The sequence below is a fragment of the Aspergillus brasiliensis genome (assembly GCF_001889945.1).
Source record: "Aspergillus brasiliensis CBS 101740 unplaced genomic scaffold ASPBRscaffold_6, whole genome shotgun sequence".
Lineage (NCBI taxonomy): Eukaryota > Fungi > Ascomycota > Eurotiomycetes > Eurotiales > Aspergillaceae > Aspergillus > Aspergillus brasiliensis.
In genome coordinates, this window is record NW_027137447.1 from 1,807,545 (window position 1) to 1,832,295 (window position 24,751).

At 50.3% G+C, this 24,751-nt stretch overlaps 10 protein-coding genes across 10 annotated transcripts; 3 read left to right on the plus strand and 7 right to left on the minus strand.

The window, feature by feature from the left end:
- Positions 1–33: 33 nt before the first annotated feature.
- Positions 34–1,139, minus strand: ASPBRDRAFT_126517 (uncharacterized protein; the record flags this gene model as incomplete). The annotated part of the gene is made up of 2 exons (XM_067617873.1): positions 34–897; positions 951–1,139. The coding sequence occupies 2 exons, from the start codon at positions 1,137–1,139 to the stop codon at positions 34–36; spliced, it is 1,053 nt and encodes a 350-aa protein (XP_067479421.1).
- Positions 1,140–1,633: 494 nt separating this feature from the next.
- ASPBRDRAFT_43574 (uncharacterized protein) lies at positions 1,634–3,239 on the minus strand. The gene has a single exon (XM_067625024.1). The coding sequence runs from the start codon at positions 3,132–3,134 to the stop codon at positions 1,815–1,817; it is 1,320 nt and encodes a 439-aa protein (XP_067479422.1). The 5' UTR covers positions 3,135–3,239; the 3' UTR covers positions 1,634–1,814.
- Positions 3,240–3,768: 529 nt separating this feature from the next.
- Positions 3,769–5,324, minus strand: ASPBRDRAFT_43575 (uncharacterized protein). Its single transcript, XM_067625025.1, has 6 exons — positions 5,136–5,324; positions 5,048–5,084; positions 4,923–4,990; positions 4,479–4,855; positions 4,353–4,417; positions 3,769–4,293 (listed from the first exon to the last, which is right to left on the minus strand). The coding sequence occupies exons 1-6, from the start codon at positions 5,301–5,303 to the stop codon at positions 3,938–3,940; spliced, it is 1,071 nt and encodes a 356-aa protein (XP_067479423.1). The 5' UTR covers positions 5,304–5,324; the 3' UTR covers positions 3,769–3,937.
- Positions 5,325–5,682: 358 nt separating this feature from the next.
- ASPBRDRAFT_196285 (uncharacterized protein) lies at positions 5,683–7,465 on the plus strand (the record flags this gene model as incomplete). The annotated part of the gene is made up of 5 exons (XM_067620977.1): positions 5,683–5,832; positions 5,893–6,439; positions 6,497–6,627; positions 6,677–6,854; positions 6,900–7,465. 5 exons carry the CDS (start codon positions 5,683–5,685, stop codon positions 7,463–7,465), a joined length of 1,572 nt encoding a protein of 523 aa, XP_067479424.1.
- Positions 7,466–7,577: 112 nt separating this feature from the next.
- ASPBRDRAFT_55399 (uncharacterized protein) lies at positions 7,578–9,533 on the minus strand (the record flags this gene model as incomplete). The annotated part of the gene is made up of 5 exons (XM_067627383.1): positions 7,578–7,779; positions 7,873–8,433; positions 8,494–9,070; positions 9,134–9,386; positions 9,435–9,533. The coding sequence occupies 5 exons, from the start codon at positions 9,531–9,533 to the stop codon at positions 7,578–7,580; spliced, it is 1,692 nt and encodes a 563-aa protein (XP_067479425.1).
- A 2,447-nt stretch (positions 9,534–11,980) lies between these two features.
- ASPBRDRAFT_153268 (uncharacterized protein) lies at positions 11,981–14,678 on the plus strand. Its single transcript, XM_067619359.1, has 4 exons — positions 11,981–12,467; positions 12,539–13,141; positions 13,216–14,049; positions 14,113–14,678. Exons 1-4 carry the CDS (start codon positions 12,247–12,249, stop codon positions 14,231–14,233), a joined length of 1,779 nt encoding a protein of 592 aa, XP_067479426.1. The 5' UTR covers positions 11,981–12,246; the 3' UTR covers positions 14,234–14,678.
- Positions 14,679–15,193: 515 nt separating this feature from the next.
- ASPBRDRAFT_125624 (4-hydroxybenzoate octaprenyltransferase) lies at positions 15,194–16,186 on the minus strand (the record flags this gene model as incomplete). Its single annotated transcript, XM_067617806.1, has 1 exon — positions 15,194–16,186. The coding sequence occupies one exon, from the start codon at positions 16,184–16,186 to the stop codon at positions 15,194–15,196; it is 993 nt and encodes a 330-aa protein (XP_067479427.1).
- Positions 16,187–17,124: 938 nt separating this feature from the next.
- Positions 17,125–19,596, minus strand: ASPBRDRAFT_65837 (uncharacterized protein; the record flags this gene model as incomplete). The annotated part of the gene is made up of 5 exons (XM_067628602.1): positions 17,125–17,142; positions 17,354–17,506; positions 17,702–17,812; positions 17,868–19,394; positions 19,453–19,596. 5 exons carry the CDS (start codon positions 19,594–19,596, stop codon positions 17,125–17,127), a joined length of 1,953 nt encoding a protein of 650 aa, XP_067479428.1.
- Positions 19,597–21,347: 1,751 nt separating this feature from the next.
- ASPBRDRAFT_153274 (uncharacterized protein) lies at positions 21,348–22,826 on the plus strand (the record flags this gene model as incomplete). Its single annotated transcript, XM_067619360.1, has 4 exons — positions 21,348–21,509; positions 21,571–21,958; positions 22,032–22,149; positions 22,245–22,826. The coding sequence occupies 4 exons, from the start codon at positions 21,348–21,350 to the stop codon at positions 22,684–22,686; spliced, it is 1,110 nt and encodes a 369-aa protein (XP_067479429.1). The 3' UTR covers positions 22,687–22,826.
- A 625-nt stretch (positions 22,827–23,451) lies between these two features.
- On the minus strand, positions 23,452–24,728 carry ASPBRDRAFT_196291 (uncharacterized protein; the record flags this gene model as incomplete). Its single annotated transcript, XM_067620978.1, has 3 exons — positions 23,452–24,217; positions 24,267–24,517; positions 24,567–24,728. The coding sequence occupies 3 exons, from the start codon at positions 24,726–24,728 to the stop codon at positions 23,452–23,454; spliced, it is 1,179 nt and encodes a 392-aa protein (XP_067479430.1).
- Between the last annotated feature and the right edge of the window lie 23 nt (positions 24,729–24,751).

Genomic DNA, 24,751 nt, shown 5'->3' on the forward strand with positions numbered 1-24,751 from the left:
TCTCTCATTTTTGGTTGTGCTTGTGCGTGCGAGTTACTTCATATAATATACTGCCAAATGCACCATAGCCGAAACCCCAACGAGACATACGCACATCTTGCCATGCAGTTCCAAACAGCACAGCACATGTCTCGCTCCAATGATTTTCATTGTGTCTTGCACCTGAAGCGGTCTTTTGAACGCCGAGAAAACCTCCCCTACTCGTCTACCTCGCTGCTCCTGCTGCTCCTGCTGCTGTCGCCGTTGGTTTACCGGTGCGGACACCACCGTCTCACAGGCAGGCGGCAACATACTGGCATGTACGAGGATCAACGCTACAAACGAAGGGAATAGTACCAGCAACTGTGCGGCGAGCATTACTCCTGCCACTAAGATGTCCGATCCCACAATACCTGACAGATACGCTCTTGTGTTCTCCATGACTACCGACGGAGCGAGATCTCTCTCAAACAAAGCCGGCAAATGCATCATGAACGAGTCAGCAACTGCATGCAGTGTTGTAGCCGGCACCAAGGCTTTCCATCGTTGGCGATCGCGGGTGTGCGGCACGAATCGCTGCTGGTCGCGCGGGAGTATAGTGCGTGCGGTCCAAAGGAAACGGTTTTCAGCAAGCAGCACTGAGGCCAAGATATATGCGACCGGACTAGGAAGGAATACTGCTGTCATCAACACTTCTTTCGTGCACAAGTGCTTTATCCAGTAGCTGCAGGCGGAGCCAATGCCATTGAAGAGGAGACGGATATTGCCCTTGTGGTAGAGGGTGGCGATGGTATGGAATAATCGACGACTAGATGGAGCGGGCTTGTTGCTGAGCTCAGAATTAAACCCAGTAGCCTGTTTCTCCACACTTTCAAGTATCAGAATAGACATCAAGACATGTCCAACAATGTACCGAATCTGAAGGCCATTAGTCTGCGATGGTGTGGGAAATGGCGTTGCTTCTCACTTACTAGGCAATTCACAGTGATCCCGAAAATGATTGGCACTACCAGGTATACATTCTCGGTATGCGCAGGACTATTTTGCCATATCGTATGAGCTTGTGCAAGTAGTGGACCGTCTCCAGCGGAGTGGATAAAGGTATTGAGTAATTCACGAAAAAGGGTTACCCAGAAGAGCGGAGATGGAGCGTATATCATCGTGCAAACAGTAGCGAGCAGAGGGAAGAATTCCTATGCGAAACAGCAGGATGATGAGTGTTAAATATCATGTCATGGCTGGTTTCAGGTTATCATAATGGGCAACCACCAGTTCCTGGTCGATCGACGGACCGAAACTAACAGACTAGGCAGAAGCGCAAAGGCCAGATAAAACACTGTAGACCAATAGAGCTGAGGGGGAGACACTCTTTGCTGGTGGGGCATGTAGGATTTAGTTTGTCCTGGGACCCTGGAGAGACCCTTATTGGATCCTGTCTGAGACATGCCTGCTACTACGTAGTCGGACGATGGACAGGTGGTAGTGTCCACGTGGCTTTAAATCATAACATATTAGATGACCAGGATGGAATATTAGTACATAGGCATGCTGTTTTACTCGTCATTGAATTCTCTCTAGGATAGCATTGTAGCTTGAATCATTATTCACTTGGTCTGGCAGTCAGGGTGACGGATTACTATATTTCATGAGCAGGTGGACTCGAATCTTTTTGAATATTAGGGTAAAAGTGATAGTTCCCGATAGGAATTAGCTCCTAGAGAGAAGACTAATAGTATATGTTAGAATCGAAGTAGAACCAACGGATCATTACTAGATTACATCCATTCAGTAACAGAGTACACCAACAGTGAGAGCAGTAGCAACTAATAATCCAGTCATTCGCAGGCAGTAGCATTGAACACATCCAACGCATCTTGCAGGTGCTGCTCCACGTCCAGATCCCAGATCCAACGCATGCGCATATCTAGATCCTCACGGATCTTGGCAACATCGTCCCACACTCCCTCCTTCTGGCATTCATAGAGCATGCCAGCGTCGCGACTCGTGCGTACCAGCTGCTGTGTCCGGGGTCGTCGCACGGCATCATACGCCACGAACGCCCGTTCCAGATCGCTCTTCTTCTTGACCTCTCCCAGAAGACGAGATAAAACAAATACATCTTCCACTGCCATACCCGCTCCGGCGCCCTGATGTGGCGTGCTCGCATGAGCTGCATCCCCAACAAGACAGATGCGACCACGGCGGTGGTAGGTACTAGCAGGCGCATGCTCAAACATGGCCCATATATCTGCGTTCCGCATCAAGGAGAGGATGGCTCGGACATCTGGTCCCCAGCCTTCAAAATCCTGCAACATTTGTTTCTTATTCCCCGGTAGCACCCACTGCTGCCCATGCTCCCAGACCCCATTGTGCTTTGTTCGGAAGGCTACAACATTCATTGTTCGGCCATGCTCGATCGGAAATGTCAAGAGATGGCCACCGTACCCCCAGTGGAAATGGTTATTGCGCGCTGTGTACTCACCCAGAGCGGCAACTGCTTCGTCCATCGGGATCAAGCCCCGATAGGCATATTTACCCGTGAAGACAGCGTTAGCGGCCTCCTCTCCTTCAAGCAGTATCTGTCGCACTCGTGACTTGATCCCATCACAGCCAAGTACTGCATCGACTGAGACGGAAGTCCCATCAGCGAAGTGCACCGTGACTCCATCTTCTCCCTCTTCGATCGAGACTAGTCTCTTGCCAAAGCTCACGTACCCCCCTTCGGGTGGGAGTAGCGCCGTCATGGCTTCGAGGAATCGAGCGCGATGAACACTACTCCTTGCTATTGCTGCATGGACCTCGTGTAGATAATCACCAGCCTTCAGGTTGTTAGATGGTGGGCCTCTCCCATCCATGCCCATCCGGTAACTGGACCAGAGCTTCTTCTCGAAGGCGCCTGTATCCGGCTGGAACGTCGCGTGTTGATTGTAGGCCGCTGCTAGGTCACTATCAATAAGCTCCATGGCGCGTATGGAATTGGAGCCGAAGGCGATCCCTGCCCCGATCTCAGAAAACTCAGGCGTGGCCTCATAAAGGTGCGGTATGATGATTTGGCGAGAGGTGTGCTTCAGCAGTGCAAGAAGAAGGGTGACACCGGCGATACCGCCGCCAATAATGGCAATTCGGAGAGGCTTGTCATTGTTGGACACGGTCATGCTTAGATGTGTTCTTGTTGCATTTAAGTTTCTGGTAGATCTTCACAGGCGATCCTCAGTGCGCTACGTTGGCATGCTCGCATGCTCAGGGGTAGTTCCTGGCATGGTGGTAGAACAGCAACCAGGTCAAAAGAGGGGTATCATCTGTTCCGGAATGTTATCTGTCTAGCATACGAGCTAAGGATCCTGTGACGGCCACAACACTCTCTAGTGGCTGCACTAAGGGCGATAGTGAGGCTGCTAAGCACAGCGGTTCGGGCGCCCCCGTTCCGCGGCCGTTCCCCAAGCCTGCCAAGGGTACCCCAAAGCTTGTTGGGATGATCAATGAGATATCCTACTGACGGCCCCCAAAAACATCAAAACAGAAAGTCTCTGGTTTAGGAAATGTACTTACCTTAACAAGGACGATAATGTGTCATCGTGGGGTACACGCAAGGATGCTCACCCTGCCTCGTCGCGAGACCGGGGATAGAGATTTAGCGATGCCGCTAAGTGCCATCCTAGCAGGGGACCGCATCAGCAGCCTACTCATATTGGCCTATCATCGTTCATGACAATGAGCGCACTGCAGCTACGGTCGGCTGTGCTGTCATAACGAAATGAGAACAAGTGACATAAAATGCTTGCAACCCCCGTCACCTTTTGATATACTGTAAGCGCCGTCTGCCTTCTACAGAGAGCTTCTCACTATTAGTTCATCCAGCGCAAAGGAGCCAGTGTGTGGGATTAACATTCTGGAATGCCATATCCGACAAATACCAGCAAAGGCTCGAGTTGGCCGAGCCACTAGATGTAGTCTAACGCTAAAGCTCGAAGCCACTGTGACTGGCCGACTCCACCTGTTGATTAATCTCTGTGACGATCTCAATATCCCCAACAGCCATTTGGATCAATTCCGAGCGACTACTCCCTGACCGTGGCCTTGTCCGGTTCGGCTCCGAGGTTACCTGATTTGACACCCTGGACAGCTCGTATGGTGGCCGCGCATAACTAGGGTAGGAAAATGACCCATCCAGTGGGTGACTAGAAGACTTTCCGCTGCGCCGCAACTTTTTCTCCTTGACCAGGCGCACAATGGGCATTAGGCTGGGCAAGCAAGACACCACTACTCCAAGACTGCTCTCAATCGCTGTCCAGAGGTGAGAGTAGGTATCTGACCCTATGAGGCCATCTTGATTAGCATGGTTCACGACAATTGACAAGCAAGGGAATTTGTACATGTTATATCCGAATCACTGATTGCAATGAGATTTTCCAGGCGGATAATTGAGATGGCACAGACACTATGATTGCAAAATAGTCAGCTCGCTGGACATACGGACAGCTGTGGTGGACAAATTGTACATGACACCCAGAGTAAATATGATCGACAGACCAATCTTCCTCCCCCAAGGTATCTGAAGCTTCCATACTTGTCGCGTGGGCAGAATCAACAAAAGAACATCAGTGCATAAATTGGTCGCGACTAATGTTGTAACAAAAGGGACGAAATCTATGCAATGCCCTTTAGTGGTCTTCTTCTGCCACTCGTGATATATTGGGATGCATTGGAAAATTGCGGTTGTCTGAAATGCAATATACCAAGCAGCCAAAACCAGCATTACCGAGCGACACGCGAATATCATCGAGGGCACTGGAAAGATGCGCTGGTAGAAGAGGACGATGGAGAGCTTGATAACTGGGAGACAGGTATTCCAGAAGAGCTGCATCACATAAAGGTTCTACTTCGCCCAATCCCGGTCAGTCACAGCCTCAGTTGTCCATTTTTCGGGGGAAAAGCGCACATACCAAGGAGTATTTCTCAACAGTAGCAGCGGAAAGCGTATCCACATGTTCCCCAACACCGGCGTGAAGACCTTCAAGTTCTGTTAGCGGTCGTGTAATGAGATGTCGAGACTAGGAGTTTTAATGACTCTGGAAGAGAAGTGCGTTTACTGCAAGAGCCAAGGCCTTGGGCATATCAGCATGACTTCGTAGGAAGGAAAGAACGACGCTTCTTACCAAGGCACAAATACTCAAGTAGTCTTCGATGAAAAGACTCAAGCCCTGGAGCCTTCGTGCCCATATTCTCAGAGTAACTGCTGAAATTGACAGTACAACAAGAATGCTGTTGATGATGACAATCTGCAGCTGTCTGGTATTGTACCTGCCTGTCAGCGTCAGTCCCATGATGTGCAGGGCGTGACAGAGCCGTCAGCACGTTGACTGTGTCAGACATTGTTAGGAGTAGTTACTTATATGCCTGTACGACTATATTAAGCCAAACCCCGGTCATCCTGAGACACTATCCTAGGACAAAGAAACCGGCGTATGCAGGCATTCGGGCCACCCCGGTCTAGTCCAGTGATTAGGATGGCCAAGAACTTAGCATGGCCTACTATAAGGACACCGTTTTTCCCACGGAATCTAGCATATAGTGAGCTCGCTACCCCCTGTCCAAGTTACATCCAAAAATTTGCTTTTCTTCTATCTCTGTTGCGCGTACGCGGTCGCAATCCCTGTCATACATAGCCCCTGATTCAGAGGCGGGGACCCCAGGATTTTTACCATGGAAAAGCCCGCCAATGTCTCCTCCAAAGCTCTGCATGTCAATGACCATGCGGCGCCCAACTCCTTTGATTTAACAAGTGATGGCCTACGGACAAGAGATGGTATCGTCTTGGTTCCTCAACCATCCCAGGACCCTGAAGACCCATTGGTACGTCTTTTACTTTCTACCACCCCATTATGTGCCCACTCTGTACTGACTGTCAATTAGAACTGGGCAAGAGGAAGAAAGTTGAGAAATCTGACCATCCTATGCATGGCTGGGTTTGCAGGGACCGCATTAGATCTCGCGAACCAACTTGCTATGAAAGACCAGGCCAAGAACTGGGACAAGGAGCTTATAGAGATCACTTACACCATCTCTGCCTCGATCGCAGGTATCGCCTATGGACCATTACTGGTTAACCCCCTGGCACATGCACTTGGTCGCACTGCCATCATATTTTGGTGTCTTGTGTTTGCCATGGCCTGTGCTATCTGGTCAGCTTGCATGACAAGCAAAGGCGACTACGAGCGCTTCGTTGCATCGCGGCTTTTTGACGGTATCTTCGGATCGATCCCGTCCATTGTTGGTGTGGGAGCCGTGTATGACATGTTCTTTTTGCACGAGCGTGGCAAGGCGTATGCCGTCTTCCATGTTTCTTTTCTGTTTGGCACGGTCGCTGGTCCGACTTTTGGAGGGTTCATCGTCCAACATACCAAGTGGCCCTGGGTATTCTGGTGGGTTGTGATTGCGCAGGGACTTGTTCTCATTCTTGGTAAGTCATCGCCCGCGGAGTGACAAACAGCTTGACATTAGTCTTATTCCCATCTAGCATTCCTGTTTTTGGAAGAGACCAGCTACCCTCGTGACGGGAAGACATCAGTTGTCAAACCTAAGAACTTCTGGGCAAACCGGATGGCCACCCTGCTTCCTCACAAGACGGGCATCTCTTGCGCAGAACTGGTAGCCCTAATCCTTCCCACTATCAGTCAACCTCTGATCTCGAATACAGTGTCGCATCGCCCGGCTACCCTTCCGCATCGGTCTCTCGCCTGTTGGCCTTCTTATTGGCATCTTCCAACTAGCATCCTTTGGCTGGTTTGTCGCAACCCATAGCCTGTTGACTGTTTGGCTCGAGAAGCCTGTCTCTGTCGGTGGATGGGGATTCAGCCCTCAACGGAACGCCTGCTGTATGCCTCCCTCCGTTCTCCACATTCATAGCTAACCACCACAAGTCATCTTCTCCCTCTGGATCGGTCTCCTAACAGCTGAGCTCTGGGGCTACCTGTGCAACGACCGCATCGCTCTCTGGATCTGTCGCACGCGAGAAAACGGTGTATGGAAGCCCGAGTGTCGTCTACATGCCCTCTGGATTCCGTCGCTCATTATTCTCCCCATCGGCCTCGGCATTGTTGGCTCCGCCCTGCAATATCATCTGCACTACATGGTCCTGGCCTTAGGTGCCTACCTTATTACCTTTGCCTCGATGAGCTCCGTCCCGGTGGCTGTCACCTTCATGATCGAATGTGTCGCCTCGCAGCCCACCGAGGTTGGTGCTTTCATGGGCGCATATCGTCTCACCTTGGGGCTGGTCGTGCCGTTCTTTATCAATCAGTGGGTTGCCCGTGTCGGATTCGGCTGGGTATATGGCATGATGGCTTTCTTTTCGATCTTCGCTTTTGGGTTCGTGGTGGTGTTAATGCTGTATGGTGATAGGTTGAGAAAGCGGACCTTGGCTCAGTTGGCTCCTAGTGAGATTGGGGTTAAGGTTATATATACGAGTGATGAGGAGGGGTCTTAGATTAATTTGCCTGGACATGCGGTCTACGATAACAAATTAAACAATACGTTGATATTGAAAAGTATTTGAAGAAACCTCACGCATACTACGATGATATATAATCATATATGGCTTAACCAGTTCGCCTCCACTCCACATAGCGCTCCTTGCCAGAAAGCCCGCCACCAAGGCAGCGGTCAAACTCTTCCTGAGCCCCCAACTGGCCGGGCAGTAATGTTAGCCTACCGGGCCACCTCTTTATAATGGTATGGGGATTCTTTATTTCGGCGTTGATGAGGGCTGCTGCTTCCTGGAATTCGAGTCTTTCAGAATACCTAGTGCATCGAAACATTCCTAGTCAATAGAGACATAGTCTAGCTACAGCACAACATGGAGTGATTGTTCAATGTACAGCACCACTGACGTACCTCTTAAAAGCATACTCATAATCCGTAACAAGATCGGTCGCCATGTAAAATTTGATGAGTTGGGGGTCGTGTTGAGAAGTCGGCTTTTGCTTGGGCGGGAGATATTGTAGGACTTTCTGTGAAGAGACCATGAAATCCCGAGTCTGGTCTGTCGTTGTTATGGTCTCGTCAATGGCGTTCATGAAAAGGGTGATTAGCGTTGCGTGCGGGTTCTTGATCGGAGGCTGGAGGAGTGGGATCATGTATAGGAGTGTTCGGTGGATACCGAGCCACCCGCCGTCGGATATATTGGAGACGTCAATACGACTGAAAGACTCTGGCTCGAGGTGGTCCGGGAGCGAGGTGGCGTCCATGTGGAGAAGCTTGAAAGAAGTGTTAACATGCCTTAGTCTTGAAAGGAAGGAGGAAATCGTGCTGCGAAGGTAGAAGAATAATTTGCCGTATAGATCAGCGGTTGCTGTGCCACTCGGCGTGCGCTCGACCTCCTCTGCAGGCCAGCTGTGTCTGGGGTCCGCATTGTCTGGCATCGGCCAGGTTGTACTGCCAGTATTAAAGAGTGTCCTAGGATGATCAGTAATCGGTGTACACTGAGACACTGGGGTTTTGCAGTTCTAAACTTACGGGTTGGGCACTTGAAATTCGCTGCGCGGATATCCAAAGGGGACAAGGAGCCCATCTTCACGGAACTTGTGGAACGCAATTCGGTGTACAGGTGACATGAGACACAAGTACCGATCCCGATAGTCCCTCCTTGACTCGGCCAGGGTGATGTTCTGGCGGATTCTCTGAGCGCGCTGGGCATCGAGCCCAGATGGGACGTCCAAAAATTGCAAAAGCTGGTTCCATGCTGATTTCTGCAGGACAATCCGGAGAGACCGCTCCCCAAAGGTCCATGTCTTGGCCAAAAGAGTGTTTGGGGGCCTTGCTGCAGTTTTCAAGCAGACCTCATTTATCAGTGGGCGTACCTGCTGTTGTAAGACTTCCAAGTCTGACTCGCGTATGAGCGCAGAGTACCAAAGGTGAATCATGCAATCTACTGCAGTGTCGGCATCGTCGACCACAAGGGCCAGTAGAAGCAGGATAGCATTTCTCGCAACGATGTCAAAGTCTCGGTCGTTTAAGGTGATCTCGATGGGCCTGCTAAAACTGCTTGGTAACTCGGCAATCGTTTTCACAACGTGTCGGAGATCACCTGAAGCTGAAGTGAAGGTGCACTCATTAGATATGTTAAGGACGGAACCAGGGAACTAGAAAGCGATACCCGCAAACAGAATACTCATGGGATCTGTATATTCCGTGCCTTCATTCCTATCAAGCTGCAAAACATCAAATGCGGGAACATTGCCCCAGAGGTACTTCTTATCCCCGAAGACTGCTCCCGGACCATCGCCCATAAAACTGGGTGTTCGACCCTCGATGGACCAGGCTGGTTGCCATGTCTCTTTTCCCAAAGGTGATTTGCAGGAGGCCCTATGTTGGGGCCAATGCGACCTCTGACATCCTGGGCTACAGTACTAAGGATATTAGCGAGGCCCTCTATGAATAGTCATGAGATGCCATACGGTAACCAGACGACAATTCTTGCATCCGTATTTGCCGGTGGTCTCGCAGTCACTGCTGCCGGAGTTCCAGTTCGCGCAGATAAGCTGTGGAGAAATCATTTTGCTCTCATATTCGACGCGTCGTTGAGATATCCAGGGCCAATTTTGGGTGAGCAGGAGTTCCTGAGATCTTGTACTCCGTACGGAAGATCAAACTGAATCCCTGCTCCAGCAACCCCGCATGCATGTGTGCCTAAAGTGCTCCCAACACCCGGCAGCCTTGCACTAGTATTTCATAGTCAGGGAGGGCTGTCAGCAGGAACCGGAACAGGAGAACCTCACGAAAAAGACACGGAATGCTTGATGTGGTTTGGAGTGGGACTAGAGCACAGAAAGTCAAGTAATACATTTATTAGCCGTGTCACAGATGAGTGGATGGAGCTCGAAGATGTCGGTCTGTTTCTGTATGGTTTCTTGGCTTAGTCCCTGATCTTCTTGTATTTGGGGCGGTAGGTAAGTATATATTCGGATTCCCTATACTGCCCTTCTCTAGCGGACCTCGCTCAGCTATTCATGCGATCGTTGTCCTAGAAGAATCCCCCGCTTTATGAAGATCATAGAACTTCTGTTCATACAGATAGGTCACTGCCAGCCCAGAGCTGACAATACCGCAAGGTTTACCTTGACGAACATCAACACCCACTACTCCCTAGACAAGGCCAGGTCGGCGAGGAGGCTTGAAGACCATCCTGTTGGTATTTACTGTAAATATCGAGATACCCCTAGCCGCGGTTGTGGATCGTAGAAGCACCTTTGAAGCCGGTTGTGCCGGGGACATACCAAAATCGTTATCTAATCTTCTACCATTATTGGTACTTATCTGCTGGAGCTTCTCATATTCTCGTTTATTAGTTGTCATCTCGAGCCAATGCCACTGATCAGGTGGAGATGCAAGAGAGCTTCGATGGTAAAAGCAATCATATAGTACACAGCGGTTGATTTGCGATTGAAAAAAGCACGAGCATACAGCGGGAGTAAAGCTATCCGTAAGTGTCCGCACATATGCCCTAACATCAGTTAGGCTCAAGCCTTCTAGTTTATTCTGCACCAAACTGTATCTGTCTTGGAGCTAAAAAGTCAAATGGTGTACGCAGTTTGGTTACTCCATCTTGCATGGATAACCAATCTGCGCATGTCGATTACACCGCCCTTCTCTCTGCTCAGGAGCTTATAACATTGATATCATACCCAGATTGGCCAGGGCACACAATCCTCAATTCGCTGATTGTCCATTTGGCTGATAGTAAGATGGGCAATAAAGATGTATTGTCTTTGTGATTGCCCTAGACCAGACTACGGCGTCCGCTTAGGTATATAGCAGTCATGAGGAAGATCCTTCCCTATCTTTTTATACTCCAATGTGGCTCTACTGATTTCAGGCTTCGGGATCTATGCTTCTCTTTCCCATATCTTGTATACTGCTGAGGGACATGGAATACTGAGTCTGGGGACAGTCTCTGGTTGTGCGTAAAACGAGAGGATAAACTTACAGACCGATGGTTCCTTTCCCTGGATTTATCGCATTGAATTTGCTCTGGTGGTAAGCGGATTTACTGTTTTGTCTATCACATTCATTAGGTCATTCCTTACCGACGTTCAAGTACAATTTGTGGTTGCAATTACCGCAGTGCAGGTCTTATTCACCTTGCTGCCTCTGATAGGAATATGTTAAACGCTACTACATGGCGAAATGGTCTGATGATCGAAACTCCAGACTCGTATGATCGCAATCTCAGGCAGGATCTATCAATCTCTCACCTCTATTGGAATATATCATCCTACACGACATCCCGAAGGTATTGCAGGATTCTCGTATTTGCTGTCGCCAAATGCCAAAATCCGATTAAAGTTAGTCAAGGATCAACTGGGCTTATGTAGCCCCAATAGACTCTGAGACTGACTGTTGCGGTGCCGTTTTAGAATCTATGGGATCACTATTACCTAGAGGAACACAACTAGCCGTCAAATAAGGAGTTGTACGGTCGACATAACATAGGTCCAGAAGGTGTACGAGAGGCCCTATTTTGAGAGTGATAAATCCTTTTGGGTCCCGACAGGCCTTACCTGGATGAAGTTTCAGACCTATCCAACAGAAAGTAGTACAAGACTCTATCCTCGTTGCAGAAAGTGCCATCCGAACCAACACAGTGTGATACGAGGGAGTGGCGCAGTTTGGATGCCACTTTCAGTCGACCAAATCCCTTCGCCTGGAATACGACTAATTTGGTCAGGTTCACGGTGCCTGAGACGGCGCTAATGCCGGGCTAACCCACGCGATACGAAATGGAGATATGGAAAGCTCGACGCGAGGGCCTGTCCGCCGCTAGGAAGATTTAGGGTCGAACTAGCCTTGTTCCTTTCCCTCCCGAAGTCTGCCCAAGAGTCCGATGAGGTTTGTCCGCATGGGAATAGATTTTGTCGTGGCCACAGTTGGGCAGTGAGGATTGGTATATTAGTCCCAAATTCACAAGGGCTATGGAGTAACAATAGATGCAGGTAATATATTGGTTGTGCTATCCACAGCAAGATATCGTTCGGCCTCGGTTCAGGTGCGGGGAATGTCATTTCGGCCCCTGAGACACTAATGCAGTCATGCTGCGCCATCATTTCGGACCGGGATGATAAAAAAAGGGAGGCTGTGATACTACGGTGTTCTGTATCACCACCTTGGGAGCGGCACAAGGCTGAGGGGAGCAACAAGCTATTTGAACAGCCCCAGCCTGCTTTCAGTCCCAGAATGACAGATGGAGCTTAGCAATCTGACATCTCCACAATGATGGTTAGAAGCATCTGTGTTCTCATCTGCCTGCTAAGCATTGTGCACGCATTCAGTGGAGAATATGCTCCATTGCAAACCCACCACAATGCTGACAAAGACACCACGATCGCCATCAGACGAGCTCTACTCGAGGCTAGAGGCACAACATACACCATCAATCAGACTGCTTTAACAAAAAGCTGGGCGAATGCTACTATCTTCTCCATTGGAGCAAGGTATTTAACTTGACCACCACTTGCTCGAATTTTCTAGTGTACACACACTAATATTGACCTCTCGGTTGTAGCACCGAGAAAACTGTGGGACCAAAAAACGGGACATTGGACCTGGAATCCAGCCTTGCAGTCATCTGCACGGCCTGCTATATCAATGGAACCGTCGGCGGGTACTTGACCATCGACGATGGGTTCAATGTCACCACGGCCGTGGATAGCTTCAAGGACAAGCTTGAGAACGTCACTAATACAGCGGTGGACGACCTAGAAGCCTTTGCGCGTGAAGCTGCCAGTGATATTCTCGAGGATGTCTCACAGCTTCAACTGGTCGATATTCCGGCCTGGCCGACCTTGGAGGGTCTTGACTTCGATCTGGATGATGGAAGTATATTCCCTGGTGTGCATGCACAAGTCGAGTTCGATGGCCTAGAGCTGTATCTGGAGCTAGATCTTCAGCTGTCGGCCGGAGCTACCTACACAGTTAACCTGTTCACCTCTGAGACGCCAGAAGGAATCTCAATACCTGGCCTCGAGGCCGGTGCTATATTCAAGGTTTCGCTCGTTCTTATCGCCGAAGCGGAAATTGACATCAGCAGTGGAATCCACATCAAGCTAGATGATGGATTAGCTATGACGCTGGAACTATTCAACAAGAATGTATCCAGCATCACACTGTGAGTTCTACGCACCACAAACCAGGCGAAGCCTTTTGTTTTCTTGGGCGACCGGACTAATCAAAGTGTTGCAGACCCGGTGGGCGGATGGAGTTTCTTCCAGTAACCGTCACAGGCCATGGATCCATCCAAGCCCTCCTTCAAGTCCAAACCAGTATCGGATTCCAAATATCCACCCCGAGCTCGGTCTCCGTCTTCGAATTTCTGAGCTTCAGTGCAGGAGTTGGCGGCGAATTGTCTGCTTATGTGGCCGACTTCCTCCTAGAGGTCGATGCTTCTACAAGCAAAGACGCCCAATGCGACTTCGAAGCTGTTGCAGAGTACACCCTTGCCCTGGGTGCTGCTGCGGGAGCAACCGTCGCTGTTGATACATACCAATGGGGGCCAACGCCCAACACCACTGTGCCAGTGTTTTACACAACCCTGGCTAGCATATGCGCTGGCTCTAAGACATCTCCATCGACCATAACCCCTACAGCCACCTTCGAGAAGCGGGAGGACCTCGTTACCACTACAGTGTCTACCTCGACGACGTATACGGTTGTGAACTGTATATCCCAAGGACTAATCAACTGCCCTGTCAACCTTCAGAACACGACATCGGTCAAGAGTACGATGACGACAGTTCTCACAGTTGAATCAGGCGTAGATGCCACATATCCCGCGAACACCTTTGCCTCCTTGACCAGTGCTATCCCCTTTGGAAGCAATGCTCGCAGACTGGGTGCCACTTCTGGAACCCCGGTGTCCTATGTTCCCCCGACGGCGACCGCAACTGCAACTGGTGCTTCCAGTACGGATGCCGGTGGTGATAACGAGCACCATCATTCGAATAGGAACAAGCTGATCATCGGCTTGAGTGTGGGGCTTGGTGTCCCAGCCGTCATAATATTAGCCTCTGCCATATGGTATGTTCACTCCTCGCTTAAGGATTCTGCTCGATTTTGGTATTAACGGAATGATTGATGTAGGTGGTTTGTCTTCCGACGTAAACCGTACTCAGCAGTGCCGCAACCCGACATGGCAGTGTCTCCATCCGAGCTGGATAGGAGCGCAAAGACACCACAAACAATCGTGGCCAGTGCCACGTGACGGCACCAATAAGGGGGAATAGGATGCAGTAGTAACGTCATATCGGTTTCCACGGGCTAATACTCAAATGTGTCCATATTCGCTGCCGATTTAATAATCTTTCATGCCCAAGAAATGAAACCTATGTTTAGCCAACGTGTGATCCTTTAGAATCTGTATATAATGAGGCCGGTGTACGGGGTAGGGTAGCCCCATGTCTGGGCCACTTATACTATAGGAGCTGTCAGTAGTAAGGGACTCGAGAGTAGAACTACAATGTAAGGGTCGACTGAGACTCAAGCAATGCAGTGAATAGACAACTGGGATTATGAGATGTATCAGCACGGGAAAGGAACGTCAACCAAGGAGTACAGCAGGTATAGGTTATGATAATGTGGTCTGATGAATTGTTTATTGGGAACATAGCTTCTAGCCTAGTTAGGTGGCCTGAGATCACCGAATCAATACATACTTCTGATTTTATGGCCATCCATATATATCGAGTGATATAGTGGTAATAGATATACCATGGTTTGACTATACAGTATTTCGAAAAAGCCCATTTATGTTTAAGACATACTATCTGTTCTGGGTCGTTTTGATCTAGTGGATGAGACATATATAATATCCATCATATCGAAGTGATTTACCCGGGATCCTACTAGTAGGCTTCATTGCATTTGAAAGACCGCAGAGTAGGACTCTTTGTAGCAGCTCATCGCTTTCATAAGAAATTGGTATAGAATCTCAGGGCTATAGGGAGCGTATAGTGCTATATTCTAAAAATCTATCCTGTTCCAATTTCATTGAATATAGCTCAGTATGTCTTCCCACTTATATACCTCAACTTACAAACCGTCACCCACCCCAGCAGCCACAGCTAACCCCTTGAGTCCAGTATCAGGACTCACCAACTATACACCTCCACACAATGCGTCAGCCATCTACCAGGACTGTCTTCACCCCAATCCCCACATTTCATTATCCAAACCACCACCTCACCAAATACACCGCCAAAAACCCCACATTCATGCACCCGCCAACCCAGCAAAACCCCAACTTAAACCACCTCGCACAACTGCTCGGCACACTCAAATCCACCGAGGCGATCATCACTACCAACGCCATAGCCGAACCCATCACACCCAGCACAAAATAAACCAGAGGCATCTGGGTCCAAATCCCCGCCAACGCCAGCAATCCAACCTGCAAGACACCCAGAACCGCGCACAGCGGCTTCGTATAGTGCCGAAATTTCACCGCCATCGACTTGACCCCGGCGCGGACATCATCCGCTAAATCCTGATGCGCATAGATAGTATCGTAGATCATAGTCCAGAGGACCTCCGCGCTTCCCAGCGCAAGTGTAGCAGCTATTGTCTTTCTATCCTGGAAAGGATTCCCACCGGGAACGTCCAGCGAGTACGCAGATATGACAACAGCCAGGGCAAGGGGTACGCCCAGGATGGCCTGCGGGTAATGTGTGAAGCGCTTGCAGAACGGATACAGAGCATATAGCGCGCCCATGGCGATGGAATAAACGCCGCAAGGGTGCGGAAGTGGATGCATGAGTGCGACTAGGATTGCTAGCTGGAGAGAGAGAAAGACGTGGCCTTGAAGAGTAGTGACGGCTCCTCGCGCAATGGGTCGTCCCCGGCATCGGTCGACCTGTCGGTCATAGTCTTGGTCGATGTTGTCGTTCCAGGTACAGGCTGCGCCGCGGATGAAGATGTTCGCGACTAGGAAGAAGCCGCTGTGCGAGAGGAGCTGTGTGGGTGGCACGGCGGATGGGCCGGCGAGGCTGGCGGCGTAGACTAGGCCGAGGATTGAGGGCATGTAGTAGCCGATTAAGGCCGCTGGGCGTTCAAGACGCATTAATTGGATGTATGGGATCCAGGTGGATGGGTTGGTCAAGTTTAGGGGGAGGTCGTGGTAGGTTGGTGGACCACGCTGAGGGTTGGCTTGGGGTGGCATGGCACCGGTGATGGTCTTGGTTGAAGATGCCATTTCTGCATTGACAGGCATGCCAGAGAGAAAGGTTTGAAGACGAGAGGGGTAATAGAGAAGGCCCTGGTTATACATAGACAGTAGATGCAGGGTTGTTTGCAATGGTTCGACTGGAAATACGACCAATATATATACTGCCGGATGCAGTCTTCTCAAACGCGTAAAGACGCTAGCCCCCTATGTACTCTACCATCTCACCTTCAACTGCATGGGATAAGTCCAGCTTCTGACATGTAGGCCAGTTGTGTATGGCTAGCTACCGTATAATCAGTCTCTCGGTTACTCAGTCCCACAAGGCTCGTCCGAGGTAGCCGCCTATCCTCTCCTCGATTAAACGACGAGCATGGGTGCCGCTAATAGTTGGGTACGACACCTGTGTACTAAAGCACAGGGAAAGTCTTGTTGTTCCTTATTCAAGGAAGAACTAGCAGCTCAACGAGCGTCCTACATGGTACTCTAGTAAAGCGTAGGCATGCAGAATCAAGGGACCGCTTCAATATTTCTCTCCACTCGCCCCCACTGCTGTATGGTATGACCGAATACATGTACATTGCATGTAATTTGCAATTCATTAGTACGGAGGACACGGCAGGGCTAAAAGACGTATGCTGTTGCTATTCGGACCCTCCCTGGCCAACAATACATGCAGTTACTCGTTTTGGAACATTTATTGCGACAATACTCAAGTAAGAAACTTATTCTCCGTCTCAGATCGGGAAAATCTATCTGGGCCTCCGCTACCGGAGACCACCTATGCATGTAAGCACTAATATAGGAATTTTCTAGTTGAAGTAATTGGATTGCTGATCTAAGTTGATGATATACATAATAGCTCATCGAATGTTGAATGTTGGTAGGTAGTAATGTTTCTAACTTCTTCCCATAAAAAATTTCTTTCATTGGAATCATGTGGTTCCCATCAGCTATTCAGTAGTAGAATAATAAGAAAAGTTTCATATACTGTGTTTCTGATATACGGTAATGATAAAAAACACTAAATCATGACTCTGGTTAACCGGTTACTCAGGGACTATTGTCATGCAATTTGATATAGAAAATCACGAGGATAAGCGATAGAGGGGGTTGTCTGCATTACTGCTTATATGACTATATTGGTGGCCCACTACGTCTTACATGGTCCGACAAATCGCTCTGGCGAGGCAAGGATGAATGGTCTTGATAGTGGCCATAGTAATAGTAGATTGGAAGTATTATCGGGAGCTCGTTGGAAGAGAGAGTTATAGTAGTAGCCTTAGCGGTCTGAGAATGACTGTCTCGGTCAGTTCTCTAGCAACAGGAGTCCATGTTAAGGTGCCTAATATTATCTAGCCAATATATATACTAAAGAAACCAGTCCTAGTTAGGAAGCTTTTAGAGCCTGTACGATCGTGCGTAGGGTCTCGATTGAGACCACTGTGATGATGGCCCCCAAAGACGACCCACACTACCGATGTAGGTCGTCTCGTTCCTTGCTCCTCATACTCCCGAGTCAATCTCATCCACAAACTCATGTCCGCTGAAGTAAGCCCAATCCCGACAAGTCTGTGCCAGGCTACTGGGGATTGACAATTGTTGGATCTCGTCGGGGCGTTCCTATGGAAGAAAAAGTCAGCAATTTATCATCACGAACTGGCATGGGTAAACGTACCACAATGTTCACAAGCAAGCCCGCACTGACATGATAAGACATGTGGCAATGAAGCGGCCACACGCCCGGATTGTCCGCCTTCCACTCCAGCACGATATACGCCGGGTCCTCTGGGGTGCCTGGCTGGAGGATCTGGGTATCCCGGCGCTGTGGGTTGGACGGGTTGGTGATTACCCCGTCCCATTCGCCGCGGCCGTCGGCCAGAACCCAAAAGTTGTGACCGTGCAGGTGCATCGGGTGGTGCATTGCGAAGAGATTGTAGATGATTAGTCGGACGGACGAGTTGGCTCCCGTGTTGTGAAGATTGAACTGCGGGCTGTAAGGGTAGGAGAAGTTCCCGTGGCGGCCGAGGAGCAGGAGGGGGGTGTTGTAGTTGGCGCGGAAGGTGGAGTTATTCACAAAGAATAAGGTGTTGCCAGAGGCGTTCTGTCCCAGTGTGATCTCCAGCGTTTCAGTCAATTCTGGCGTTGATGGCGGTGTCTGAGGGTAGTAGGGAACAGTGGTATCAAGGGGGTCGTTGCGGCAGTTATTGCTCTCCCAGGTCACGGTCGAGTTGCTGGTCGGTGCCACAGTGGTGTCCGCGCCTTCGTAGTAAATGGCAGCCTTGACCGTTTGGTAGGATGCCGTCGCATTTAAGCATTCTATGTCGATCGATGCACGCATCCAGTATGCGTCTGTGGGACTGCCTGTGGCTTCCACGATCACGTCGGCCCGCTGGCCCACGCCCAGGGTCACAACATCCGTAGTGTAGGGCTGCAGGGGAACAAAGTCGTTCGCGATGACGGTCAAGTTATGTCCGTCAATACTGAACTTCTGGTTGGCGTTGGATCCGGTGTTCAGCAGGCGCAGCCGGTGTTTCTTGCCCGAGGTGAAGTTGAACCGTGCATAGCCTGCACCGGTGTTGCATTGGCCCGCGCTGCTGCAATTAACCACCCCATGGCCATTGATCAAGTTGTTATCCACATTCGGGAACTGTGGCGGGATCGAGAGAATCTCCTCTAGGATAGCAAAGTAGCTATCGCGCCCATAATCCGAGATCATAATGGGGCCTATGTCCAAGTCGTAGGATGCACCTGGCTGGACAGGACCATGGATGATCAACGGACCATAAGCCCCGTCAGTGTATTGGGCGCTGTAGTGGGTGTGATACCAGCTGGTCCCATATTGGTCGGCCTGGAATCGATAGGTAAAGCTGGACCCTGGGACAATCGGACACTGAGTGACTCCTGGAACACCATCTTCCCAGGGAGTTTTCTTCTGCGTTAACCCATGCCAATGCAGGGTGAGACCTTCTTCTACAGAATAGATCTCATTCTGCACAGTGACTTCGATCATATCACCCCAGTTGGCCTCGATCATCGGGCCGGGAAACTGTCCATTGATCAAAAGTCCGCTCTTGTTGTATCCATCAGGCGCAGTAATCTCCCTGGAGACAGTGAAATTGTAGTACCGTGTTACTCCGGTGTCCGGCGGCGAACCGGCCGGAGACACCGTTGACCAAGGCGGATTGCAGGAACCCGACTGCGACTAATTAGCGAGGGAATCAACATATTTTGGGCGATCGATTCGCCGGGGGGGAATATACCTGGTCCTCGCGCCACAGAGAGAGAGGTTGCGTAGGTAATTGGCCATATGGATAGCGGGTGCTCGAGGAGGCTGAATGGGAGGTAGCAACCACTACAGCCGCGGATCCGGCTACAAGGGCCCACGAAACCTGACCCAATAACATCGTTTGTGTGTGTTGGTTCAGGGAGTGTGGTCTGCAAGGACAGAGCTGATTACAAGAGGTCTTCCGCGTGCCATTGGATCGCTTTATATGGACTTCAAACACCCACGATCATCATTATTTAGCCAATGAGTGGGAAAGGGGGCTCTGGTAGACAGGCGTCCCATTTCCACATGAAGGATTCTTCGATGGATGCAGAAAACCTCGTACTCGGCCCCAAAGTTAGCAGATATTGTTCTGTGTCTCTTGCATATCATCTCGCCCCCACCTGCTAGGGCACCACCTCATTAACCGATAACATTGAGCGAAGTACTGTAGCCTCGCATAGTCAGACACAAATGAGGTAGATGGAGCGATACGTCTCGGCCATACCCTTTCGCGGCCATCGTCCGAGACGGAATACTTTCTTGGTCAAAGGGGCCAAAATGATGGACTTCAACTCAGCATGCAGCAATCCCAAACTATTACCTCGCTTGAACCAAGAATCGGTAGGGATTTCCGAGACGCTGCACAAGGCTGGAAGACCAGTCGCAGGATACCTCCCATTTTGGTTAAGCTCACTGCGGAGCATCACTGGCGTGTAGACTTTAACCGGGTGGACAAATCGCAATGAGGGCACGGCCCTCTAGCTCCACATCATCGCCCCCAAGTGACCTTGCTCCACGGATACACCCGCAGCAAGAGTGGAGTTATTGTAGCGTGGAAGACTCTGACTTGAACGCCGGTTATCAATACTTGAGCTATTACAAGGCATATTGCAATTTTACTGCTTGAAAAGCTGGCTTAGCGGGTTGGGAGAACATCTTCGGCCTTCCCGAGCTCTCCGGAGTGGGCGCAGAAGGGTCTGGATCTGCATCCTGAACGGTGTGAACAACGAACTAAGGTGAGGGACCGATGATATCCATTGTGCTGACCATGTATCTCTCTACTCATTAGCTGTGGATATGTAAATGGCTGAGCCAACCCGAAACTGCAAGATCTCCCAGTGCACGTGTTGTATAGTCGAAATAGCGTTACGAATGTCGCCTCGGCTACAGTGATCTAATATATACTGGTGGACGACATTCGGTCTGATGAATACTAGTTTTAATCGATGGGCCTCATTTTCTGAATTCAGGCAGACCCAAGCAGCGAGGGAGGCTTCGCTCGTAACATCGTTCCAATCATAACATAGGGTGCAGGTACCCTGTCTCCTCTGATAATTACTACCTTTTGTAGAAAGGCGCCAATCCTGTCCAAACTCGGCTATTGCCCTTATTCTGTTGCAAGGTAATAATAGGGATACCAAGCTTACTGGACATACGTCCACAGCTGTACCTCTACCTATGCGCAGCCATCTCCCCTTACCCCTACTTACAATTTACGCCAAAGCTCCTACACCCCCAAAGCCACATATTAGCAGGTTTGCTGACCATCATAACACGTGCACAATATTCCGTGTAGCCGTCTGTCAATCGTCTTTTAAGTGCAGTTGGACTCGCTTGTACTAATGCATGTCACCCACCAACGATAATGGACCCCAATCATTCTAGTGGCCACCCCAAGGCAGACTGTCCCTGCGGACCAATGCAGACATGCAGAAGTCTCTTCAATTCCAAACGGCCCCTCTTTAGCGTCATGAGGGGACAGAACAAGTCGGCTGCCCCCTGTAGGACATAATGGTTATAGTCATGGGGACTGCATCTCTATAAGTCTAGCGAGCCATTCCTCGCCGTTCGTGTCCCCAAACCTTACACAGCACGGACAGGAATGCCATGTCAGCTCCGCTTCCCCCTGATATCGATCGGGCTCCCGGCCTCTTGGCCTGTTTCTGGGCGCCGTTTCCAGTCACTGTCGCGCTAGTGGGAATACGTTTCTACTGCCGCAGTGCGCGAAACGATTTGGGCTATGATGATTGGACCATGCTATTCGCTTGGGTAAGCAAGCACAGCATACTGCAGAGTGGAGCATGAATCAACATAATGCTAACTGTCACAGATACAATACATCATCGCTGCTGCGCTGAGCACGGCGATGGTGCTCCGCGGCGGCGCGCGACATACGGCATACATCGATCCAGCTGATTTACCATATATTTTGAAACTTCAGATCATCGACCAGGTGCCTGCAGCACTTGCGGCGGTTCTGGGAAAGATCAGCGTGGCTTTATTTATTATGCGCATCACCGGACGCACCTCTAGATGGCGTCGATGGTTTCTGATCATTCATATCGTGGTGTATACACTTGTCACTATAATCAACCTCTGCATCCTGCTGGGACAGTGCCGACCCATCCAAGCGCTCTGGGATACAAGCTTGAGGCTCACCGGGAAAGCAAAGTGTCTGGATGCCTCCGTCGACACGGATTTCACCATGCTTCTGTCTTGTAAGTGACTTGTGCACAACTAGCTCTTACCCTGTTCATTCAGCTACCAATCTCTAACACATGTACTCCGCAGCCCTCGGCGCATACATCGACTTCGTGTTGGCCTTGCTCCCTTTGACATTCATCGTTGAACTCAAGGTTGGACTCCGGAAACGTATCGCACTCTTCTTTATCCTGGGACTTGGCGCCATGTAAGTCACGCTTTCTGCCATACCTGCTCCCTATACCCTTGTTCCATAGACACCGGTAACAGAATCTGAACTAACCACCATACCCGTCCCTCCAGAGCTGGAGTCTGCGCCTGTATCAAAACCTCGAGATTCATTGCAGCATCGGACCCCACGGATCCCACGTGGAACAGCTACTCGCTCTATATCTGGGCATTCTTGGAGATCTCGCTTCTAATAATCGCGGCTTGCATCCCCCCTTCGAAACCGCTTTGGGACTTTCTGGTCAACGGCCGGCCAATCAAACCCTCCTCCAGCGGCAACCACGATACGGGATCGAACACATCTTACCGGATCGGTGTGGTCAAGACCTCGGTCAAAGCACTCGCCAAGACGGGCAAATGGGCCCCAGATGATGGCGAGAATTTATTGCGTCGTGAGGGAGCCTCGAAAAGTATTTACCAGACAGTCGACATTACGCAGACTTTGCAGGAGCACCGGTTGCCGGGGGAGTCTAGTACGAGCATTAGCCGAGTCGAATTGGCTCACTTTGCGAAGTAAGGGGTGAAATAGTAATCGGGGCTGTGATTGGGAGGTTGTTAGCGATAATGATACGTTGGTGGAGGCTTCAATATGATTACAAACGTAAATGTAGCAATGATTATACGGAAGTAACACAAACAATATCAATTCTTTTCTTTTTCCTCACAATCTCTTTGATATTCCCCCGTCATAAACCTACCTACCTACCTACCTACCTGAAGTAAGATCAACTAATCAGGAACATGTAAGAAGGAAGTAATCGTCCCTGTAGCCTACACATCAAAGGCTCACCCACTGCTTTTCGACAGAACGTAAGATTAACCGTAGCATTCAACTAGGAATATAAATCTTATTAGTCACCCATACCGAATAATCATCGGCTAATGCCTCCCTGATACGATGCAGGGCCGCAAAACCTGCCTGTCTAATAGGCGAGCCATTGGACGCCACCGTTAGTATGAAGGAAATTTTGCACCTACCGGTGATTAATGTAGTAGTCCTTAGCTGTAACATCAGCGGTGTTTATTGAGGTGCTGCGGTCAGCACTAATGTAGGTCCATATTCACTAGTTGCCCAGTTACCCAGCAATGCAGCAGCATTGTGATACTACTAGAAAAACAAGGTCCGACAGCAAACCATGTTCGTAGTGCACGGTCTAACTACATGAAGTGATTAGTAGTGGTAGCATTTGTTGTCCTGGAAGCATCACCCAGTCCCCACATACTAATACACAAGAATACACGAACGATACAGAATGGTAACATACCGTCTTTTTCAAACCTGCTAGTCTACCAACCGTTTCACCACCATTACACTGTGCCCCACCTCAGGCACATATGGAAGTACCTCAGTGATATTCAGTCCTGCAGCCTGGAAGATACCAACCCATTCCTCGTACGTCCGCTCCCGAGCTGCCAAGCACGCCATCACGGCGACGTCCATATCCACGACGGCGCGGGTGGCCCGCGTAGTGGGACAAACGATCTCGTCAATCAAGAGAGTAGAATTCGGCCCCATGGCGTCGCGCTGGAGTTGCAATAGTGTCACACATTGGTTGTCGGGGTAGTCGTGCAGGACGTTGCGGAGGTAGTAGAATGTGGCTCCGGCCAGGGGCTGCGGCGTCCAGAAGTCGTGCGCGAGATGCTCGACGCGAGGGTGTGGTAGGGCGTGGGCGATTACTGGGGCGAGGTCCTCGACTACGATTCGTCCAATGAGCTGGGGGAGTCGGTCGATGAGGGATATACATTGGTGGCCTACGCCTCCACCGATGTCCACGAAGAGGGGTTCCTCCGAGGTGGGGTTGGCTGCCAGGAGGAGTCGTTGTAATGGGAACACGTCGAGCCAGGTTGGTTTGCCGGCACGCCGTGCTGTCATCCATTGGCTGAAATCTTTGAAGAGGCGCGGCTGGGCCATGAACCAGGAGAAGACTGTTTGATCGGTGTGATGGGCCTGCTGGAAGGCTGTGCGCTGTCGGTCTGACGGGTTCTGATACTCGCTCGCTGCGAGGACTTCGGGCAGAGCTGCCCAGGCGGGAAGTTGAACGTCGAAGCTTGTTGCTAGTCAGTGAGGCACGAGGGAGCTGAATGGGATCCACTGACTGATGGATGATTCCTGCAGCAAATCCAGGAACCGTGAGAGCATGTGTGGCAGGGGCCGCTTCGAACTGGTCGACACTGGTCTCGGCGATCAGGTTGAATGCGGCCAAGTAGCGTAAGATACGCCGTACTAGCAGAGTCTCTGCCTCGGCGGCTTTAGCTAACTCTGTCACGCCCATGGGCCGGCCGTGGGAGACAAGAATCTGAAAGAGATTCAAGTCAATCGCGACCTTGGTCATGACTAGTTGCAGGGGCTATGATCATGTCAGATAACGTGAAGAGGGGATCCCAAGAGGCACCCACTGCAAAGGAGAGGCGGTGGACAGTATCCAGCGGGCGTTCCACTGCCACCAGGGCGCGGGAGAGAGCTTCGGATAGTTGGCTGCGAAGCTCGTCATTTTCTAGGGGCTGCTGGCTCAGCACCGCGAGGTTGGACAAGAGTGTCTGTATGTCGACTGTAGACATGGCGAGGATGCTGCTGACAGGCA